This window comes from Vigna radiata, chromosome 10 (assembly GCF_000741045.1).
Source record: "Vigna radiata var. radiata cultivar VC1973A chromosome 10, Vradiata_ver6, whole genome shotgun sequence".
In the NCBI taxonomy this organism is placed as follows: Eukaryota; Viridiplantae; Streptophyta; class Magnoliopsida; order Fabales; family Fabaceae; genus Vigna; species Vigna radiata.
The window spans coordinates 13,312,614-13,330,510 of NC_028360.1; the positions used below are offsets into that span (position 1 = coordinate 13,312,614).

General features: G+C 30.5%; 2 protein-coding genes across 2 annotated transcripts; one reads left to right on the plus strand and one right to left on the minus strand.

Annotated features, from left to right (window-relative positions):
* The first annotated feature begins 6,115 nt into the window (after positions 1 to 6,115).
* Positions 6,116 to 10,854, plus strand: LOC106776225 (UDP-arabinose 4-epimerase 1). Its single transcript, XM_014663606.2, has 11 exons — positions 6,116 to 6,426; positions 7,336 to 7,476; positions 7,750 to 7,874; positions 8,582 to 8,695; positions 8,783 to 8,890; positions 9,006 to 9,097; positions 9,191 to 9,332; positions 9,459 to 9,553; positions 9,714 to 9,843; positions 10,249 to 10,393; positions 10,482 to 10,854. The coding sequence occupies exons 2-11, from the start codon at positions 7,416 to 7,418 to the stop codon at positions 10,715 to 10,717; spliced, it is 1,248 nt and encodes a 415-aa protein (XP_014519092.1). The 5' UTR covers positions 6,116 to 6,426; positions 7,336 to 7,415; the 3' UTR covers positions 10,718 to 10,854.
* Positions 10,855 to 14,001: 3,147 nt separating this feature from the next.
* LOC106776238 (coatomer subunit epsilon-1) lies at positions 14,002 to 17,409 on the minus strand. Its single transcript, XM_014663625.2, has 6 exons — positions 17,086 to 17,409; positions 16,860 to 17,011; positions 16,633 to 16,768; positions 16,249 to 16,404; positions 15,858 to 15,937; positions 14,002 to 14,434 (listed from the first exon to the last, which is right to left on the minus strand). The coding sequence occupies exons 1-6, from the start codon at positions 17,335 to 17,337 to the stop codon at positions 14,338 to 14,340; spliced, it is 873 nt and encodes a 290-aa protein (XP_014519111.1). The 5' UTR covers positions 17,338 to 17,409; the 3' UTR covers positions 14,002 to 14,337.
* Between the last annotated feature and the right edge of the window lie 488 nt (positions 17,410 to 17,897).

Genomic DNA, 17,897 nt, shown 5'->3' on the forward strand with positions numbered 1-17,897 from the left:
GTTAGAGCTAGTGCAGAGATGACAGAGGAAATGTGTTGAGTGAGAGAGATGAAAAAGAAAGGGTTGAGAGGAATGAAGGAGGTGAGTAAGGGTTTGGGGTTATTTTTTTTAATTTTGAGAATGAAAATTATTAAAATAAGACAAGTGTTTTTTTATTTTTTTCAATTAGAGAAAATGTTGGAGTGAAAGAGATGAAAGAGAAAGGTTGAGAGGAACCAGAGAGGTGGATAAGGGATTCAGGGTTTCTTTTTTTTATTTTTTTAATTTTGAGNATGAAAATTATTAAAATAACCTTAACCTTAAAACTTAGAATTCATGATATAAGGGTATTTTTGTCTACTGAAACCCGGTACACATTGCTAAAATGTACCAACTGAAAAACAGGCGTACGCAAGTTAGCAAACCCCATATATATATATATATATATATATATATATATATATATGCTACCTTTATCTATTTCAAGTAACACAATTAACTTATAAAAAATTTATTATTTTTCAAAAATATGTGAAAAGTTTAGGTTAGATTCAGGTCCTTTAACTAAATAAATTAATATGACATTTTGCCCTAATCGTATACTAATAATCTCTTTTAAACTAATCCCATATTCGATTAGATCGTGACTATTAATGTGACATTTTTCTGTATTTTTAATTTATTAATGAATATGTACAAAACATAATTGTACTCGACTTTTTATTTTTTTTTCATTTGAATTCACTCAACCACCGAAAGACGTGTTCCCATTATTAATACGTCTGTTTGACATATTGCTTATGAAAACAGAGCATTGTAACCTAAAACCTCACATTCCATGGTCAACAAAGAAATTGGGTTTCATTTTAAAGTTTATTTCATTTTAAAGGTTCAGAATATTATGCCATTTTGAAGTAGGTAAACTAAATAAACTCGATGTTATAAAATAGAAAATAATATCTTAAAAATTAAAACAACTATATTATTACAATAATATAAATGAATGGATTGAATGATAAATAATACTAATTCCCTCCAATAATCCTACCACGAAAATTTGAACAAAAATATGGATGTGTTGGGAAAATCTCATTATACACAATGTGATCCACACAAATAATTTTACTTCAATTTATTGTGAATGATTTTTTTTGGATTAAGTACAAATAATAAAAACTAACAATAAAATATTAACTTACCTAAAAATAAAATCTGCTTATTCTATCATAAAATAATATTTTACACAGAAAATCATAATTATCCATCTCTATTTTATCTCTACCAAATCAATTTAAGTTTATCCCAACATAAGCTTTTTAGTATGGAAGTAGGATTGAAGAGAAAAGTAACAGAAATAGGAAGTTGATCTTGTTCCACAATCATAATCTCCTTTACCTACATGCACGTCGAAGCAAAGAGGAAAAAGTCTGAAAAACTAAAATAACTTGGTAAATAAGGAAAGATGGTTTGACTAAGACTCAGCCAAGATTAACGTCGAAGTAGCTTCAAACATAATATTTTAAGTACAAGGTGGTGTGGTAAGCGAGTGAGTTGTCTCTTTCGATTGTTAGAATGGAAAAGTCACTCCTTTCGCTCATTTGCCCCTAAGAAGTGCGCACCAAGTTAGATAGCCATTCAAAATTCAAACACTTACCAAATTCCATAATTCAACACAATCAAATATTATCTTAATGACCTATAAAATGGAAACTTGCAAGACTTTGCCGTATCTTTAGGATATGTATAGCACAATCCCCAACTTCCTCAGTGCCAAACATTTTCGGAAAAATCAAAACAAAACCAGACAATTTCACTGTTCATATGTTTAATGGTTTCACATTCATGCATGCATATATACAATTCTTTTCAGTTTTGACAACATCCTACGCAGTGCTTTCCTTCAAAACTGGATAAAGTGGAATCATATGTTCTCTCCTTAAAAATCGTTTTCGTTCTATTTTGTAGGGTGTGGTGTTAAACAAAATTATATCGGTTAATATTTTTATGTATATATATATATATATATATATATATATATATATATATATATATATATATATATATATATATATATATATATATATATATATATATATGTTTGTGTGTGTGTGTAAAATACTGAAATTAGGGGGTACGTGTTTTTTGTTTATCGGGATTAGATTAATTTTTAGCACTGGTTTGGTGAAGAATGAATGTTTTGTTTAATTTTATCCATTTATTTATCATTTTGTTTTTATTCTCTCTCTCTTCTAATTAAGAATTATTACTCTGTGTGTTTAAAATTCAAGAAGGGAAAGACCATAAAATAATTGTGTAGAAATATATAAAGAATGTTGGCGTGCATTTTAATGATAGGTTAGAATTTAGGAACCAAGCATTTTATATAATTTTTTTGTTTGACTTTTCTTAAAAAAAAAAAAAAAGGTTAATTTAAGAGTGTGGTGGAATAAATGGAGGGCGAAGCATGTGGAGAAATGGTTTCCAAGTGAAAAATATATTTATATAAAACAAAGAAAAAGAGCAACCACGTAGGAACAAAATATTCCCATGACAAATTTTCAAATATTAAACCAATTAACAAAATGTCAAGCTAGCTGTCCTAAACAAAATGACATTTCAGCTGCTTCATTTTGTTTATATGTGTACAATAATAATAATAGTTATTTTTAAATAATATATACTATTCTAAGATACTTTAAACAAAATAGTCAACATTAACGATAATCATAAAAAACAAATACACTATTTTTAACCTTTGACTTAAAGAGGTCCACAATAAAAATGCTATAATTTGGTAAGGATGAATAGGGTAATTAAAGAGAGAAAGTTACGTGTAGAAGAAATGTTGAGGAAGATTAGTTGGTGAGTAAATGTATATATCTTTTTCTAAATGTGTGGTAGCAATGGTTAACTACATCTCACCAATGATACGAAAATCAAAGGAGATTTTTTTGGGGAGATTGTTATTTAGTTTTGATGAATTGGTTCAAAAAGGAACTAAACCAACCAAAAAAGTTCACGAGTCTTCAATCTTTGCACGACACATATATATTTGATGGATTAGTTTATAAAATTGTGCCTAATTTGTTACCCAATCGCATTTAATTTCAAGTTGCATATATTTTAAGCTCATCCATTTAGTGTCAATGGAACGAATCCAAACGTACAATAACATAAAACCATTCGAATGAAGCCATCACTCCCTCTTATAGTGACGTCAGCCACTATTAAGGTCAACTATAAAAATTAGAGAATAAATGGACTTAAATTTATTTTTAAGGTTAAATATGTTTTTAGTCCTATATTTTGGAACGATTTTAGTTTTAGTCCCTCTTTCAAATTAAGATATAATTTAGTCTTTCAATTTTAGAAAATTCTGGTTTTAATCTTTTTTACCAATTTTTTTTACTTTATTTGTTGTTTGAAGCATGTTTTATTATAGCATTTGGATTGTTTACACATTTTTGTTTCAATGTTAACTCAGAAACGCGTTTGAAACCGCAAATAAAATTAAAAAAATTTGGTAAAAAGAACTAAAACTAGAGTTTTTTTATAGTTGAAGAACCAAATTGTACCTTAGTTTGAAAGATGGACTAAAACCAAAATCGCCCCAAAATATAAAAACTTAAAACATATTTAACCCTTATTTTTACAAAATATTAATCATATTTGGATTTGAAATATATGTTATGAGTACTGATAAGAAGAACCGTTGTAGAAAAAATGTTTTTATTGTTAATTTTATTCACTTGTTTGTCCTTTTTTTATTCCACTTTGGAATAGTTATAGAAAAAGGAAATATTTAAATGTTTATTTCGTTAATTTTTTTTTCACTTGTTTTTTCTTCTTGTTCTGTATATTTTATCAGTATTCCTTATTTTTGGCAGTGGATGACATATAATAGTTATCAAAATCTAATTAAGATGCTTTAATTTCTTAACCGAAAGTGACAAGAAAAAGGAAAAAGATAAGCTTAAATAGAATCAACTTTTGTCTATATATTAATTTAGAGGAGTGCTTATTCTCTTATAAACATAGTTTTTTTCAATTTCTTTAACCGCTAGTGATAAATGAGAAGGCGTGGTTGAATTTTTTTTAAATTATAAAATTGAAATTATTGCTCTTAAAATATCGGTCACTCTTTTCTCTCTCTACAATAAATAAAATATATATATATATATATATATATATATATATATATATATATAATACTTTTAAGAAAACTGAGATTAAAAAGTAACTTTTAAAATCAATTAAATTAATCAATAGGGTTTTGACACTGTTTATTTTAAATATTGAATTTTAATTTTATTAAAGCTTATTTAAACCAGAAAAAATAGTAATTTTTTAATAAATAATGTGGATTTGACTTTAGTACACATAGTAATTGACGTCTAAATTCTTTATGATTTAAAAATATATATTTAATTTTAAGAGTATCTGATTTAATTATAGTAAGAATAATGTCTGATACTTTTAAAATTAAATAATAATTTTAATAATAAAAAATAAGTGAAGTCTAATACAGTTAAAAATAAATCATATTTTTAAATAAAAAATGATATTATGTTTCAATTATCTTGAAAATCGAATTCTAATTTTCTATTTATGTTTCTGGTTATAATCGAAACTTAATATAGAATTTTTTTTAAAAGTATTTTTTTTCGTTTGTTTTTTTTTTCTTTCTCTATCTTAAATTTGCACACACTATAAAAAAACTATAACTTGATTATGCATTTTATAATTCAACTACATCTATTTTACTCTAAAATTTTTGCTAACTTATTTTAACTATATTTACAATATTTCATTTGTATTTATCTGGTTAATGTTAAGATAATATTGTCTATCTTTTCAAACATGCGTTTTATGACAATTTTTTTTAAATCATATATTTTATTACTAATACAATAATAACACACACAAAGATTGAAGAATATAATGATAAGTTACTGTAAATTGTGATAAAATGTGAAAATTCTGTAAATTTAACTAAAAGCTGAAAGAATATAAAATGTGAAAATTGAAAATTCTGATAATAAATCAAAGTTGTCCGGTGATAAAGATTAGTAAAATATTTAATTAAATTTTTATATTTTTAGTTCATAATATTCGTGATAAATTTAAGTTTAGTTTCTAAATTTTTTTAATCTGAAAGTATCAATTTTTTTATATATATTTAATGGATTTTTAAAATTTTAATCTGAATAATACATTTTAAAAGCGTAATAATTTTGTCCGAATCAAAAAGAGCATGGATGGGTCCCACAGAAAGTATGTGGTCCCCACTTAAGTGTAACAGTGACGTGAGATGAGTGGCATTTACAAAATGTGCCGCGTTCGTCGCCCAAAAGTACATAACAGATGGTCGAATATTATTGGATACTCGAAACGTGCTTTTCAAAGAATCATAAATTTATTAATTTTTAATAATGTTTTTATACTTCCCAATCCAATTAATTTTGAAATCAAACCAACAACTTCAATGTTTTTTTTCTTTTTGTGAATAAAACTAAGAACAGTTTTCATTTAGATGGATACATTCGTTAATCTTAAAAGCATTTATTTGAAATAAGTTTCTGCAAAATAATTTTTTAGGGTATAAATATATATAATATATATTTTTTGCAGGGCTAGTTTATCGTACTCTACTTAAGGAAAATGTTTTTTTAATTGAATATATTTTAAAGTTATAAATAATCATCTAAATAGTTTTTAAAATACAAACCTAAAATTATGTTAAAATATGTTGTTAAACGAACGATAGCAGTTTATGAAAAACTCTAAAATATGTTGTTATAAATAAATTTTTTTTTCAGAGATTGTAATTTTATAAATTTCATATAAAAATTGTTTTTTAATGTGATAATTAATTATTCTCATAGTAACTGACTAAAACTCGTTATAAAATAATCAAATAGTAACTAAATCTGTTTTATTTTACATAAAGATTAAGTATTAAATTGGATGTGTTTGAAAAATTGAGGAAAATAAAAAGCTCATGACGTCTACACTGACTACATTTTGAAAAGAACAAAAGGAAAGGAAATAAAGAAAATGAGAAAATAAAAACAATAAAAGGAAAAAAATAAAATATAGTCTACGATGTTGTACCATTGCGGTCTCGAATGCCCTGTAACGCTTTGACAACATGGATGCAGAGCAGGCGCAGCCTATTAGAACCCATTCTTCTCTCTCTATCTTTCTCACTCTCCCATTCTCACAATTTCAACGCCACCCCAAAATTCACCTCTTCCTACCACCACCTTCCTCGTTTGTACTTTTCTTCTTCTCCTTCTCTTTCTACTCCCCTGTCTCCTGCCCTCAATCCGCTACTTCTTTTTCTTTTTTCCAGATTTCCTCATTTTTGCTAATTTTCTACAACCGTTAAATTTACGCTCTTTTTCACATTTGAAGGCCTTCTGCGCTTCTGGGCAACTCAATAAGGTTTGGTGTTTGCGGTGCCCCTTCCTTTTGTTTTCTCGTTTTCGTTTTTTTTTTTTAAAAAAAGAAGCAACTGTTCTGATGGCTTTGTTGCTCAATTCTGCTTGTCTTGTGCTATTCAAGGGCTTTGATTTTTTTTCCCTGACAAATCTATGGGATTTTAGTATCTGGGTTGGTCCTTGATTTTCTTGGTTGGCTAGCTGGTAGTTGGTGATGCTGCAAATGTGAAATCAAAGGGGTTTTTGTTTGTTGTTGAATTTGAATTGTTGATGAGGGGTTATGTTTTCTTGAGCTGACGAGGCTGATTTTGCTTGTCTGTTGTGTTGGATCTTGATGTTGAAATTTTGAAGCTGTTTTTTGGCTCCTATGTTCTGGTTTTCTTTGTGATTTTTTCCAAAAGTGGTTTTGTGGGGTTTTCATCCCTCGTGACCCTCTGACAGATTTTTATGTGCATGTCGTTTGCAATGTTGCTTTTGTGGTAAAACATGTTATCACTGTGAGCAATATTTAGCCTTTCTTGTTTACTTTCTATCTTACGATGTTTTTATCCTCCTGGAATTCTCCGGATCTTTCATTTCTGGATACGGTCTCTCTCACCTGCTCTGTAGCCTTGGATAGCTGAATTTATTGGTGAATTGCCGGAATTGTGTTTTGTTTGCTTTATTTAGTGTTTGTAGTGTTTAGTTTCTGAACTTTTTAATCCTTTTTTCCTATTTTTCATTGCGGTCTTCATGTTTTTCATCTAACCTTTCAAATTTTTACACAAACAAAACTTGTTGTTTTACCCTTTTTGAAGGGCTATTTGTTTGTCTGATTTTTGTTATGCTGGTTTTAAGTCTGAACTTCTTCAGGGATGTTTTGACGCCTTCTTTCAGAGAAAAATAAACTTACATGATCTGATTTTCGCTGCAGCATATCACTCGAATCATTCTAGAAGTGGAGCTTGATATGGTCATTTGTACTGAGGGAGTCAGACCTTGTTAACTTTGCAAATGCTAAATTTTTCAAGGACCAGGAGTCAGCCAAGGTCAACCAGATCTATGTCTTTGGGAGGTAAGATTTTATAATTGAGAAGAAGTAGTGGTATGACTCTGTTATGCAATGAAGCTTTGATTACTTAAAGCATTATTAAATTTCAAAATACGAATGGAAAAGCTTTGCCTTTTCCAACACTTTAACATCGAATTGGCTGGAAACAAGTATTTGTAAATTCATTATTTGACAAAGTGCTGTTTTTTTATGCTTGGTTGTTTTCTCACGATTCATTATATTTATCATTATAACAAAGTTGATATTTTAAGATATATGTTTTTATGTTCATTTTAGGCATGGATTATGTGGATCCAAAAAGGAAGAGCAACTATGTTGGGAAGATTTTTCTTGCTGCAGCATTAACGGCATTATGCATAATCATGATCAAAAGATCTCCATCTTTGAATCCCCCTAGTCCGGTAATCCTACATCGTCTTACCCCATCAAATACTCACGATTATCACAGTCAATTATGTGTATATGCATGTTTGAATATCTTCATGTTATACTTTCTATTATGTGTGTTCGTATTTTATTTAATACATTTGTTCATAAATACTCAAATGACTGAATGAAACGTGAAGGACGATGCTATACATTCTCTTAGACCTGTGAGTTTAGTTTCTATTATTGAATTGTTCTTCTTGACTGGTTGGTGGTGAGAGAAATGATCTCTCAAAATTTATTTGATTTCTTAGAATGATTATGCCACTTATAGGTTTACTGCATAATAGTTCCTTTTGTTGTCTGAGAGGTATTTGTTGTATTGTAATTATATTTGACATATATAAAACTTATTTATAGTTTCTTTGACTGTTTGATTATTTTACTACCGAAAGATACCTTGAATTGATAGATATGATGAGCTATTTTTACTGTATCAAATTAAAGAACAATGAAGCTTGGGAATGTTTGTTTTGATGTTTTCGAATGGTGTGAGATGGATATAAGAAAGAAATAATTTTTGAATAAATAAGAAATGATAAGGCAAAAATTGTTGAAGATATGTTGTTTTGAGTTATAGTTTTCTACCTTTTCTTTGTTATCTTTTGTATATGTAAATCGATTGCTATTTTACCGTTTTGTTCAATTTGATGACTATTCTGTTTTTGGGGCCTTTTTTCAGTTTTCTATCCATGAACCAGGAGTCACTCATGTTTTAGTGACAGGAGGTGCAGGCTACATTGGCTCGCATGCTACCCTACGACTTCTGAGGGATTTCTATCGTGTCACCATAGTGGTGTGCTTCTTCATAATGCCAAAAGCTGCTCTGATAAACTGAATGCATTTACCGTTCTGTCTGCTAACCAGTTTTTCTTCTTTGCAGGATAATCTATCACGTGGCAATTTGGGTGCCGTGAGGGTTCTTCAAGAATTATTTCCGGAACCTGGAAGACTTCAATTTATATACGCAGACTTGGGAGATAAAGAATCTGTATCCTTATAATCTTTCCTTATTAAGAAATGCTTTGGTGTTGAATTTAAACTCTTTGTTGAAGCACAATGTTATAGATTTCCCAAGAAAAGTTGTCTACTTGACTGGTTATTAGGTGAATAAAATATTTTCAGAGAATAAATTCGATGCTGTGATGCATTTTGCTGCTGTTGCGTATGTGGGAGAGAGCACACTTGACCCTCTTAAGTAAGTTCTTATATCTTTTACTCAGGGACATTAACTCTAGTAGTAGAAGAACTGGAACTCTAGTTCTACCTTTTTTAACACTTTTTCTATCAGGTATTATCACAATATTACATCAAATACCTTGTTGGTATTGGAGTCTATGGCTAAATACGGAGTGAATAAATTAATATATTCTAGTACATGTGCAACATATGGGGAACCTGAAAAGATGCCCATTACAGAAGAAACAGAACAGGTGGGAAATCTGAAGTGTTGTTGAATAATGAGTTTGGTTAAGAAATTTTAATTTCCGTTGCACATCTTGCAATGGCTTTATTAGCACATGGGAATGTAGTCTTACCATTATGCTCTTCAATTCCAGAAACCAATTAATCCATATGGAAAAGCCAAGAAGATGTCAGAAGATATCATCCTTGATTTTTCTAAAACTTCTAAAATGGCAGTAATGATTCTAAGGTATGTATTTTGCGTTTACATATCTGACTTCCCCTTATTTTAAATTGCTTATTGTTGTTGAATGTGTGCCCTTTATAGCAAATCCACTTGATTTAAATATAACTGTTTAGAATTTGGTGTGGTTGTGATTTCTGTTTGTTTTTCCCTGTGAAACTTGCAGATATTTCAATGTGATTGGATCAGATCCGGAGGGCAGATTAGGTGAGGCTCCAAGACCTGAACTTCGAGAACACGGTCGAATTTCTGGTGCCTGCTTTGATGCAGCTCGTGGTATTACAACTGGCTTAAAAGTATGTCAAGACTATCACTTTTACTTTTGGATGAAACAGAATTTCTTTACATTTGATGCATCTTGTCAAGGAGGCCATGCATACTCAAACTCCTACTAGATGAATGTTTCTTATTGCTTTTCGGTAGAAGTCTTGATACGAGTCAACCATATTATACCAGATTTGTTTTAATTTTCAGTGATGGTCAAATCCTCTCGTATTCAACTATACCCTTTTCTTGAGGTTTGATGTGACTTGATGAGAGAGTAGCAAAGAATAAATTATCCTTGTTAATATATTATTAATATGTTCAAAGGATTATAAACTAAGCTCACCTTCAAGTAGACTTACCATACTTCATCACTAGAGTGTCCTGTTGTAAACTGTAATGAACATGTACTGAATGTATCTGTTTTCATTATGCAGGTTAGAGGAACTGACTACAAGACACCAGATGGAACATGCATACGAGACTACATTGATGTGACTGATTTGGTGGATGCTCATGTGAAGGCTCTTGAAAAGGCACAACCTGGGAAAGTAGGGATTTACAATGTTGGCACTGGAAAAGGTTGGTTTTTTATTACACTTGGAATATGAAAAAATAATGTTTTGATGGAAATCCACGTATTTCTCAAAAGGGGTTTATAATTTACCAGGTAGATCAGTGAAGGAGTTTGTGGATGCATGCAAAAAGGCGACAGGGGTGAACATCAAAGTGGACTTTCTTCCTCGTAGACCTGGTGATTATGCAGAAGTGTATAGTGACCCTTCTAAGATAAACTTGGAACTGAATTGGACTGCACAATACACTGACCTTGAGAAGAGTTTACAGACTGCATGGAAATGGCAAAAATCTCATCGTAATGGTTATGGCATTTCATCTGCAATCTGAGGTTCTTCTCATCATGAACCTCACCATTACATTTTTTGTCCTTAGGGAGTTTGCTAGTTCATTCGTTATACTTACATGTGTATTCGACGTACAATGAATCAATAATGATAATGTTTTCAGTTGCAGCATTCACCTAACCAAATAATGTGCAATCATGGAATTAGTTGGAATAGTTCTTTTTATTTTCAAATGTTGAATTATTTTATAATAAGTCATTTCAAAAGGTGATTGTATTTGTAACATTTAAAAAATATATATAAACTAAGAATTGAGTGAAAGATAAAAGTAATAATCAGTATTATTTTTAACTTAAAAAATGTACATTTAAATATAAATATAAAAAATAATTTAGAAGTGCTATTACTTATAAAATTTTTGTGATGAATTAGTCTCTTAAGTGCTATGATGATATGATTTTGCAATCTGCAACTAGATGCAGGTGAAAGGGTTATACAAATTTGATTTTTATTTTTTTTTTGTTTTGATGCTTTTACATGACTTTAAAATATAACGATTTTGATATTTTATAATATATTAAATACATACTTTTAAAATATAAGAATTTTAATAATATATATATATATATATATATATATATGTATGTATATATATATATGTATGTATATATTAAAATTAATATAGTTTAAAAAATAGGACATAAAAACACAGATCAAGTGATTAAATCTCAAATTATGCAATTGCTCTTTTGTCTCGTTTTCTTGAAACAACTCGACCCCAGGAATTAGCTTTGCCCATATTATGTTCATTTTATTTTATTTTATTTCTTTTCTTCTAACAATTTGTTTTTTGTCACAAACGAAAACACCTGTTCAGTCAGGAGACTCCATTCTGTCGTCTCCAATATCATTATAGGTTTTTATTTATCTGTTATATTTTTTTTTTGTTCTAATTTTTTTTTTTACGTTAAACGTATTTTATAATGTCTACAATATGGTACTTTTTATGTAATGATTTTATGAAATGATATCATAGTACTACGACGTTTTAATATTCGTCTTCTAACATATTCACACACGTCAATAAAAAACATAATTTAGTTAATTTTTTTGGAAGATGTTACTTTTTGAGAGTTATAGTTTTGAATGTTTTAATAATATTTTTTAAATATTTGTTATTGCTTAAAAGGAAATCTTATAAATATTTAATTAAAATAAAAACAACTCATTATATTTATTACTGGGACTCTCGGACGAGTAACACGACCGGTCTTCGGAAACATTTTCGATGTGTGGAACAATTGAGCGAATTTAACGGTCGGTCATTTTAGAGAAGAATAATTGGGCGGTTGGATACGGACGGTTCAGAAGATCAAGGTCAGACCAATTTAGTTAAGGTAATTGTATGATTAAGACAATTGGGCCAAGATTGGGCTCTGATTAGGACCACCTTAATATTAAGCACATGTCCAACACTATAAATACAAGCCATAGGTACCAGGTAAGTAGGTTCATTTATTGCGCATTCAATTCTGAGCTTTGATAACCGATCAGACATTTGAACTGACTTAAGCATCGGAGTGCCTTTAGCAAGTACCTTCCCGGGTCATACGTCAGACGAGGCGGACGAACGATCAGAGAATCATAGCAGAGACGGACAAACGATAGAGAGAGAGGAATTTGTGAGAAATTTGTCTAACTCGACCACACAACAGAACATTTATTGATTTCTTAAAAGAAAAACTCTTAAACGACACACATTAATTATTCTTTTGTTCCCATACCCTTCATGTAGTTTTTAATGAGTTTATATATAGAATTATTAAAACATAAAAATGGAAAAAGTAAAATATTTTTTAAAACAAATATTTTGTTAAAGAAATTGTTGCATAATGTTATTTTTAAAATAATGCTATTTTTTTCCAAAAGAACCTTATATAATGCTTAAAAAGAAATAAAAGAAATACCAAATCACATTTCATTAATAATATTTTTAAAATGATCTTTTTACTATTTATTAATACAAAATATAAGGAATCACAACATTTAATAGGAATAAACAAGAAAAATAAATAAAAATTATAAAATAGTTTATAAGAAGGATAAACAATTTTTTTTTTCTTTCAAGCGTTTCTTATAATAAAGATGGAAAGAATATCGCTCTTTTTGTTAATTTAATGATATCATTAATTGATGTAACATATAATTATGTCTGTCTTAACTTGATGATGTAACACTAGCATAATCATAATATGACATCATTAAATGATAATGTTTTCTACAAAATAACTGCAAAAAAGCATTTTCCAAAAGGATGTCTCAGTCTTACTAACTAGTATCTAAAATTACTTAAGGTCTACTTAAAAATTATTATTTTCTAAATTATGAGTATATAACATAATCGATGCATCTCAATAAAAAAAAGTAATTTTAAATATTGGGAAAATAAGAATTGATCAAAAAATAACAAAAACCAACGTAATTTATTCTATATTCAAAATAAAATAATTAAAATTTAAATTTTAAACATCTCTATTAAATAATACGATTTGTTATCATTTTAATAAACCTTTTAAAATTTGGTGTTAGTACAATAAAATGTTTAAAAAAAATATTAAGCAAATAAGTATTTTTAAAGCTTAAAAAATACTAAATATAATAACATTTTTTGGTGAAAACGTTAATTTCCAAAATTAACCGGAGACAAATAAACTATGGAAAATTTCCAACTATTCAATACCAGAGTAGAGATAACTTTAAATGAGCATCATCGGACAATCAACAACGATATATAATGAATATATTTTCGTTGGGTGTCAGTTGTATGCCTCCATGAACATATTATTAATACTACAAATATTAGTCATCAATTGTTCATAAAAACTGTCACATTCACTAAAAATTAGTTTTTATCACACTTTCTGCAAATTAACTAACCAGTCTACCGTCTGTATCGGCTATTATGGGTTATGTCCAAACTAAAACACATTAACCAATATTCAATTCTATTCAAATTCATAGGTTCTGTATGCTTGTAGTTTTGCTAGCAATAACAATAGCACCTACCAGTTTAAAAGTATTTATAAAATTGTAACTGCCTCTTAGAAAGTATTTACAATCTAATTTATCTTTATCATAGTCCTTTCAATACGTTTTATTCAACTTGGTATCATTCTACATATGCCATGATGCTACAGATGCCAGAAAGATACACTAAGCTAATCACAAAACCGTAAAGATGTAGACTACCCTTGCCATATACACAATTTAGTAGGTAAATACCTAATTCACCACAATATTTTTATTTTGAGATGAGAAATACAATAATACAAATAGAAGAATGCAAAACTTCGGATAAAATAGAATATAATACAGCTTCGCCAATCCATCCACACAACCGTGATCTTGTTTACTCAAATACCTATTGGCATTTCTTGCTCTTTTAGTAAAATATACGATGTAAATGAACTTGATTAATGTCAGATGTAGCTTTTACAACATCAAAACTCAGTAAACCAATGTTATAAATTTGAATACTATGCCACATTACCCAGTTGATTATGTTCTAAGACACGCAACCCAATACAATGGCCACGACAAGGTGTAAAAATTGCATGGAAGACCTCAAACCATTCAACTCTTGAAAGAAATTGAATAATCGACTCATGAAGAAAATGTTTGTAGCGCTCTATCAAAACTTTCTTCAGCTGATGTTACCCGCTTGACGAGTACATGATCTGCGTGAGAAAGTTTCAGCTGGCTGCAAAGCAAAACAAGTCACATACATCGTTATAAAAATATACGGGAGAGGATTTTGAAGAATGAGAAATACCACACCAGATCAAGTGACAAACGGAAGGCAAGGAAAAAATTCAAAAAGGGTAAAGCACAAATCAAGAAGTATAACAGGACATTCCATCAAATAAGAAAAGTCACTTGGAAAATTATAAATGTTAAGAAAGTGTTATCTCTAGTTGATGTGAAACTTTCAATACACCTAAGAAATATATATCTCAATGACTAGAAACTAATGAGTAATCCAAAGGTAGAACTATATGTTCAACAAACACAAATTTTACTAGAATAGGTTTTAAACTATGACTCTAATACCATGTTAAGTGAACTTTAAATCTAACTCGATCCACAAAATCAGCTTGTAAGACAAGGTTTACACTTGCTTACTTACATATCGTAAATTAACTTTATCTCTAATCAATATAGGACTCCCAACCAATACAGGTTATTGGTAATAAAAGTTAAGGAATGCTGTCGCAAAAACAGATTGAAGATGCAGGCTACTTTTACAAAGGAATTTGGAGTTAGGAACTGTTTGGTTCAACACAGGGCAGAGGAAGAAAGAAGTTTCAAAAATTAATTTACTTGTAATATCGAATTTCAAAATGTAAATAACAGTAATTTTGTCAATACACTTGAAATGTTTAAAATCACCTTCCTTTGAGATTAGGGGTTGCTCAATGTTCACTTCCAAAATAGTTTTGAACAACATTATTCAACCCTTTAAATTGAATAAATCTGTATGTGTATTTCTAACATGTGCATATTCTATATATTTTATTAAAGTTTTGGACTTATCATATTACCATTTTACTATTTGAACTTGCACTACTTAGTTGCTACTCTTAAAAGATCTCCAACAGTTACTAAATTTAATTCATGTTTGAGGCCAACTCATGTTCTCTCTTTCATATAGCTGATGTTAACTTCACTAATTCCTATAACTGTTGAAGGCTGTTAAGAGTGTAAGAAATTCAGTATTGATATGTTGTTGATAAGGTTAGACACTCCAAATTGGGGGAGAAACAAGCCAAACTAAGAATCATGGTGAAGTTTGCATTTAAAATCCGTGATCCATGGAATATTGATTGGTTCAATATCGAATTCATATAAATTCTAGCACTGTATTCATCGGCTTTTAACAAGAATGAAGACATGGTTTGAAGACATTGCTCCATCTGTGTCTTGGAGCTCCCATTCAAAAAATACTACCATTTAAAACTTAAGAGCTGTGAGTTTTTTAACAAGTTGGGAAGGCATAACTCCGTCTACAAAAATACACCTAGCATATTCGACATTATTCCACGCAATAGGATATTTTCAATAGACATGGAGTGATAACTATTAAATGTAAGAAGAGAAGAAAAGGGTTTTGGCGGAACAAGTACCTGAATGATTTGTTAGATGGCTTGCCAAGGTGAAGACAGCATACAACTAGATTGGCTAGCGTTTCAGGATCCCTGGCATCCTGTATAAGTCACACAAATTTTCATCACTCATATTCCAAAACAACAAATCAACCGTGGAAATGCCATTTCAGAACAACAGCTTAATCACATCTATCACTTTTTCCCTCTCCCTTCTCTTCATGTTTCCATTTCTCTCTAACTTCCCCTACATACTCCCCAAAAATGGTGTGTCTGCCTATAACAACTACAAATTCTAGGAAAATAACTCAGCAAGTTAAAAATTACTAAATCATAAACAATAAGAAAGTCAATTATATTGTCAAATCCATGGAAGAGAATACTCAGAATAAAAACAGTACGTAAAACGTACCTTGTTCAGCGCTTCAACCAAAAGGGTCTCTGCTTCGTCAAAATTGCCCATGTGCATGCAGCAAACCGCCTTGCCATTCAAAAGCAAACTGGTGGACTGATACCTCTCCGACATATCTTGGAATATCAGATACGCCTCCTGAATCTTCGACCCTCCCTGATCCACCATCATTCGGCCAAACCCATCAATGAAACACACCAAATTTCATCACTCTTTTACTGTTATTCTACTTAGCTGTTAATCCTAACTCAATCTTACATAATCAGCTTGTAAGTAGAAGAATCTATCACTTTCGTACTTGAATTTGATCACATATCACATCTCCAACAATTATAATTCCTAATTTCTTATCACAACAACTATCATAAATTAATTAATTAATACCACAGCCAAATCGAGCCACGCATTGGCCAGTTGAGTGAGAGTGTGATCCTCATCAATCTGCTGCATGATCCGCAGCTGCCTCTCCGCATAATCCGACCTATGCATCTTAATGAAGATCTGAACATTCAACGCGTGCCTGAAAGAAAAAAAAAAAAAAACAATTACAATAACAAAACGACGTAATTAAAATGAAAACAAGAGAAAAAAGAGAGAGAAAAGAATTATACAGTTCCATGGTCCCTCCGGCATTGGTGTGTTTAAGTGCTTCGTTGAAATCATTCTCGTGGAGGAAGACGAGACCGGCGACGAGTCTGAGCGTGGGGTTGTTTCCGATGGCGGGATCTGCGAGCCATTCCTTGAGGCTGGAGATGGCAGAGTCCTGCGAATTTTCGAGAGGAGAGGAGATTGAGATAGATGAGACGAGAAATTGAGGACAAAATGAAGGAAGCATGCCTTGGTGTCGGGAGAGGAGAAATAGAGGGCGAGGAGTTTGACGGCTTGGAGAGGAGTAGGAGCATCGTCATGGATCTCGGAAATGACGAACTGCAACTGGCCGAGGGCGATGTAGCAGCGGTGGACGAGGGTGTCGCGCTCCAGGGCGTCTTCTTCGGAGAGGTTGGAGACGTCGCTGCTGTTGATGGCGGCTTGGTAGGCGCCAAGGTAGAAATTGTTGCGGAGGTTGAACAGGTGGTCCGGTGTCGCCATCGATAGATTCAGATCTCAGCGATCACTCAAAGGATTCAGAGAGAGAGAGAAAGAAAGAGAGAACTTAGACTCGGTGGCTCACTCGTACATTTTGTTTCGTGTTCTCAGTATTCTGGGCTGTTATTGGGCCTGCCATTCAACAGTGATAACACGGGCTTCATATTTTCTGCCCAATCTTCATAGGCAAGTGATTCTGCAGCCTCATATTTTCTGCGTGCACCTCCCGCTGCACTATAATTAAAAAAAAAAAAAACTTGACTTTTTACAATACTTGTAAATTCTAGAAAAAAAAAAATACTTTCCGATAATTATTAAAGAAATTTCGTTTTAAAAACTGTGAAAAAATATATTTCTCAATGGGAATCCGACACATCATCTCAAACAATAATTTAAAATTGATTTTTAACTATTCTACATTAATTATTTCGATGTGTTACACAGTAAACTTTTTTATTTCAGAAATATCATGAACAATTTAAAAATATTTCTTCCTTAAACTTTAAGAATTTGAAACCTTAAATGTTTTTCCAATTTTTTTAAAAGTTTCCAGTGTACTCTTT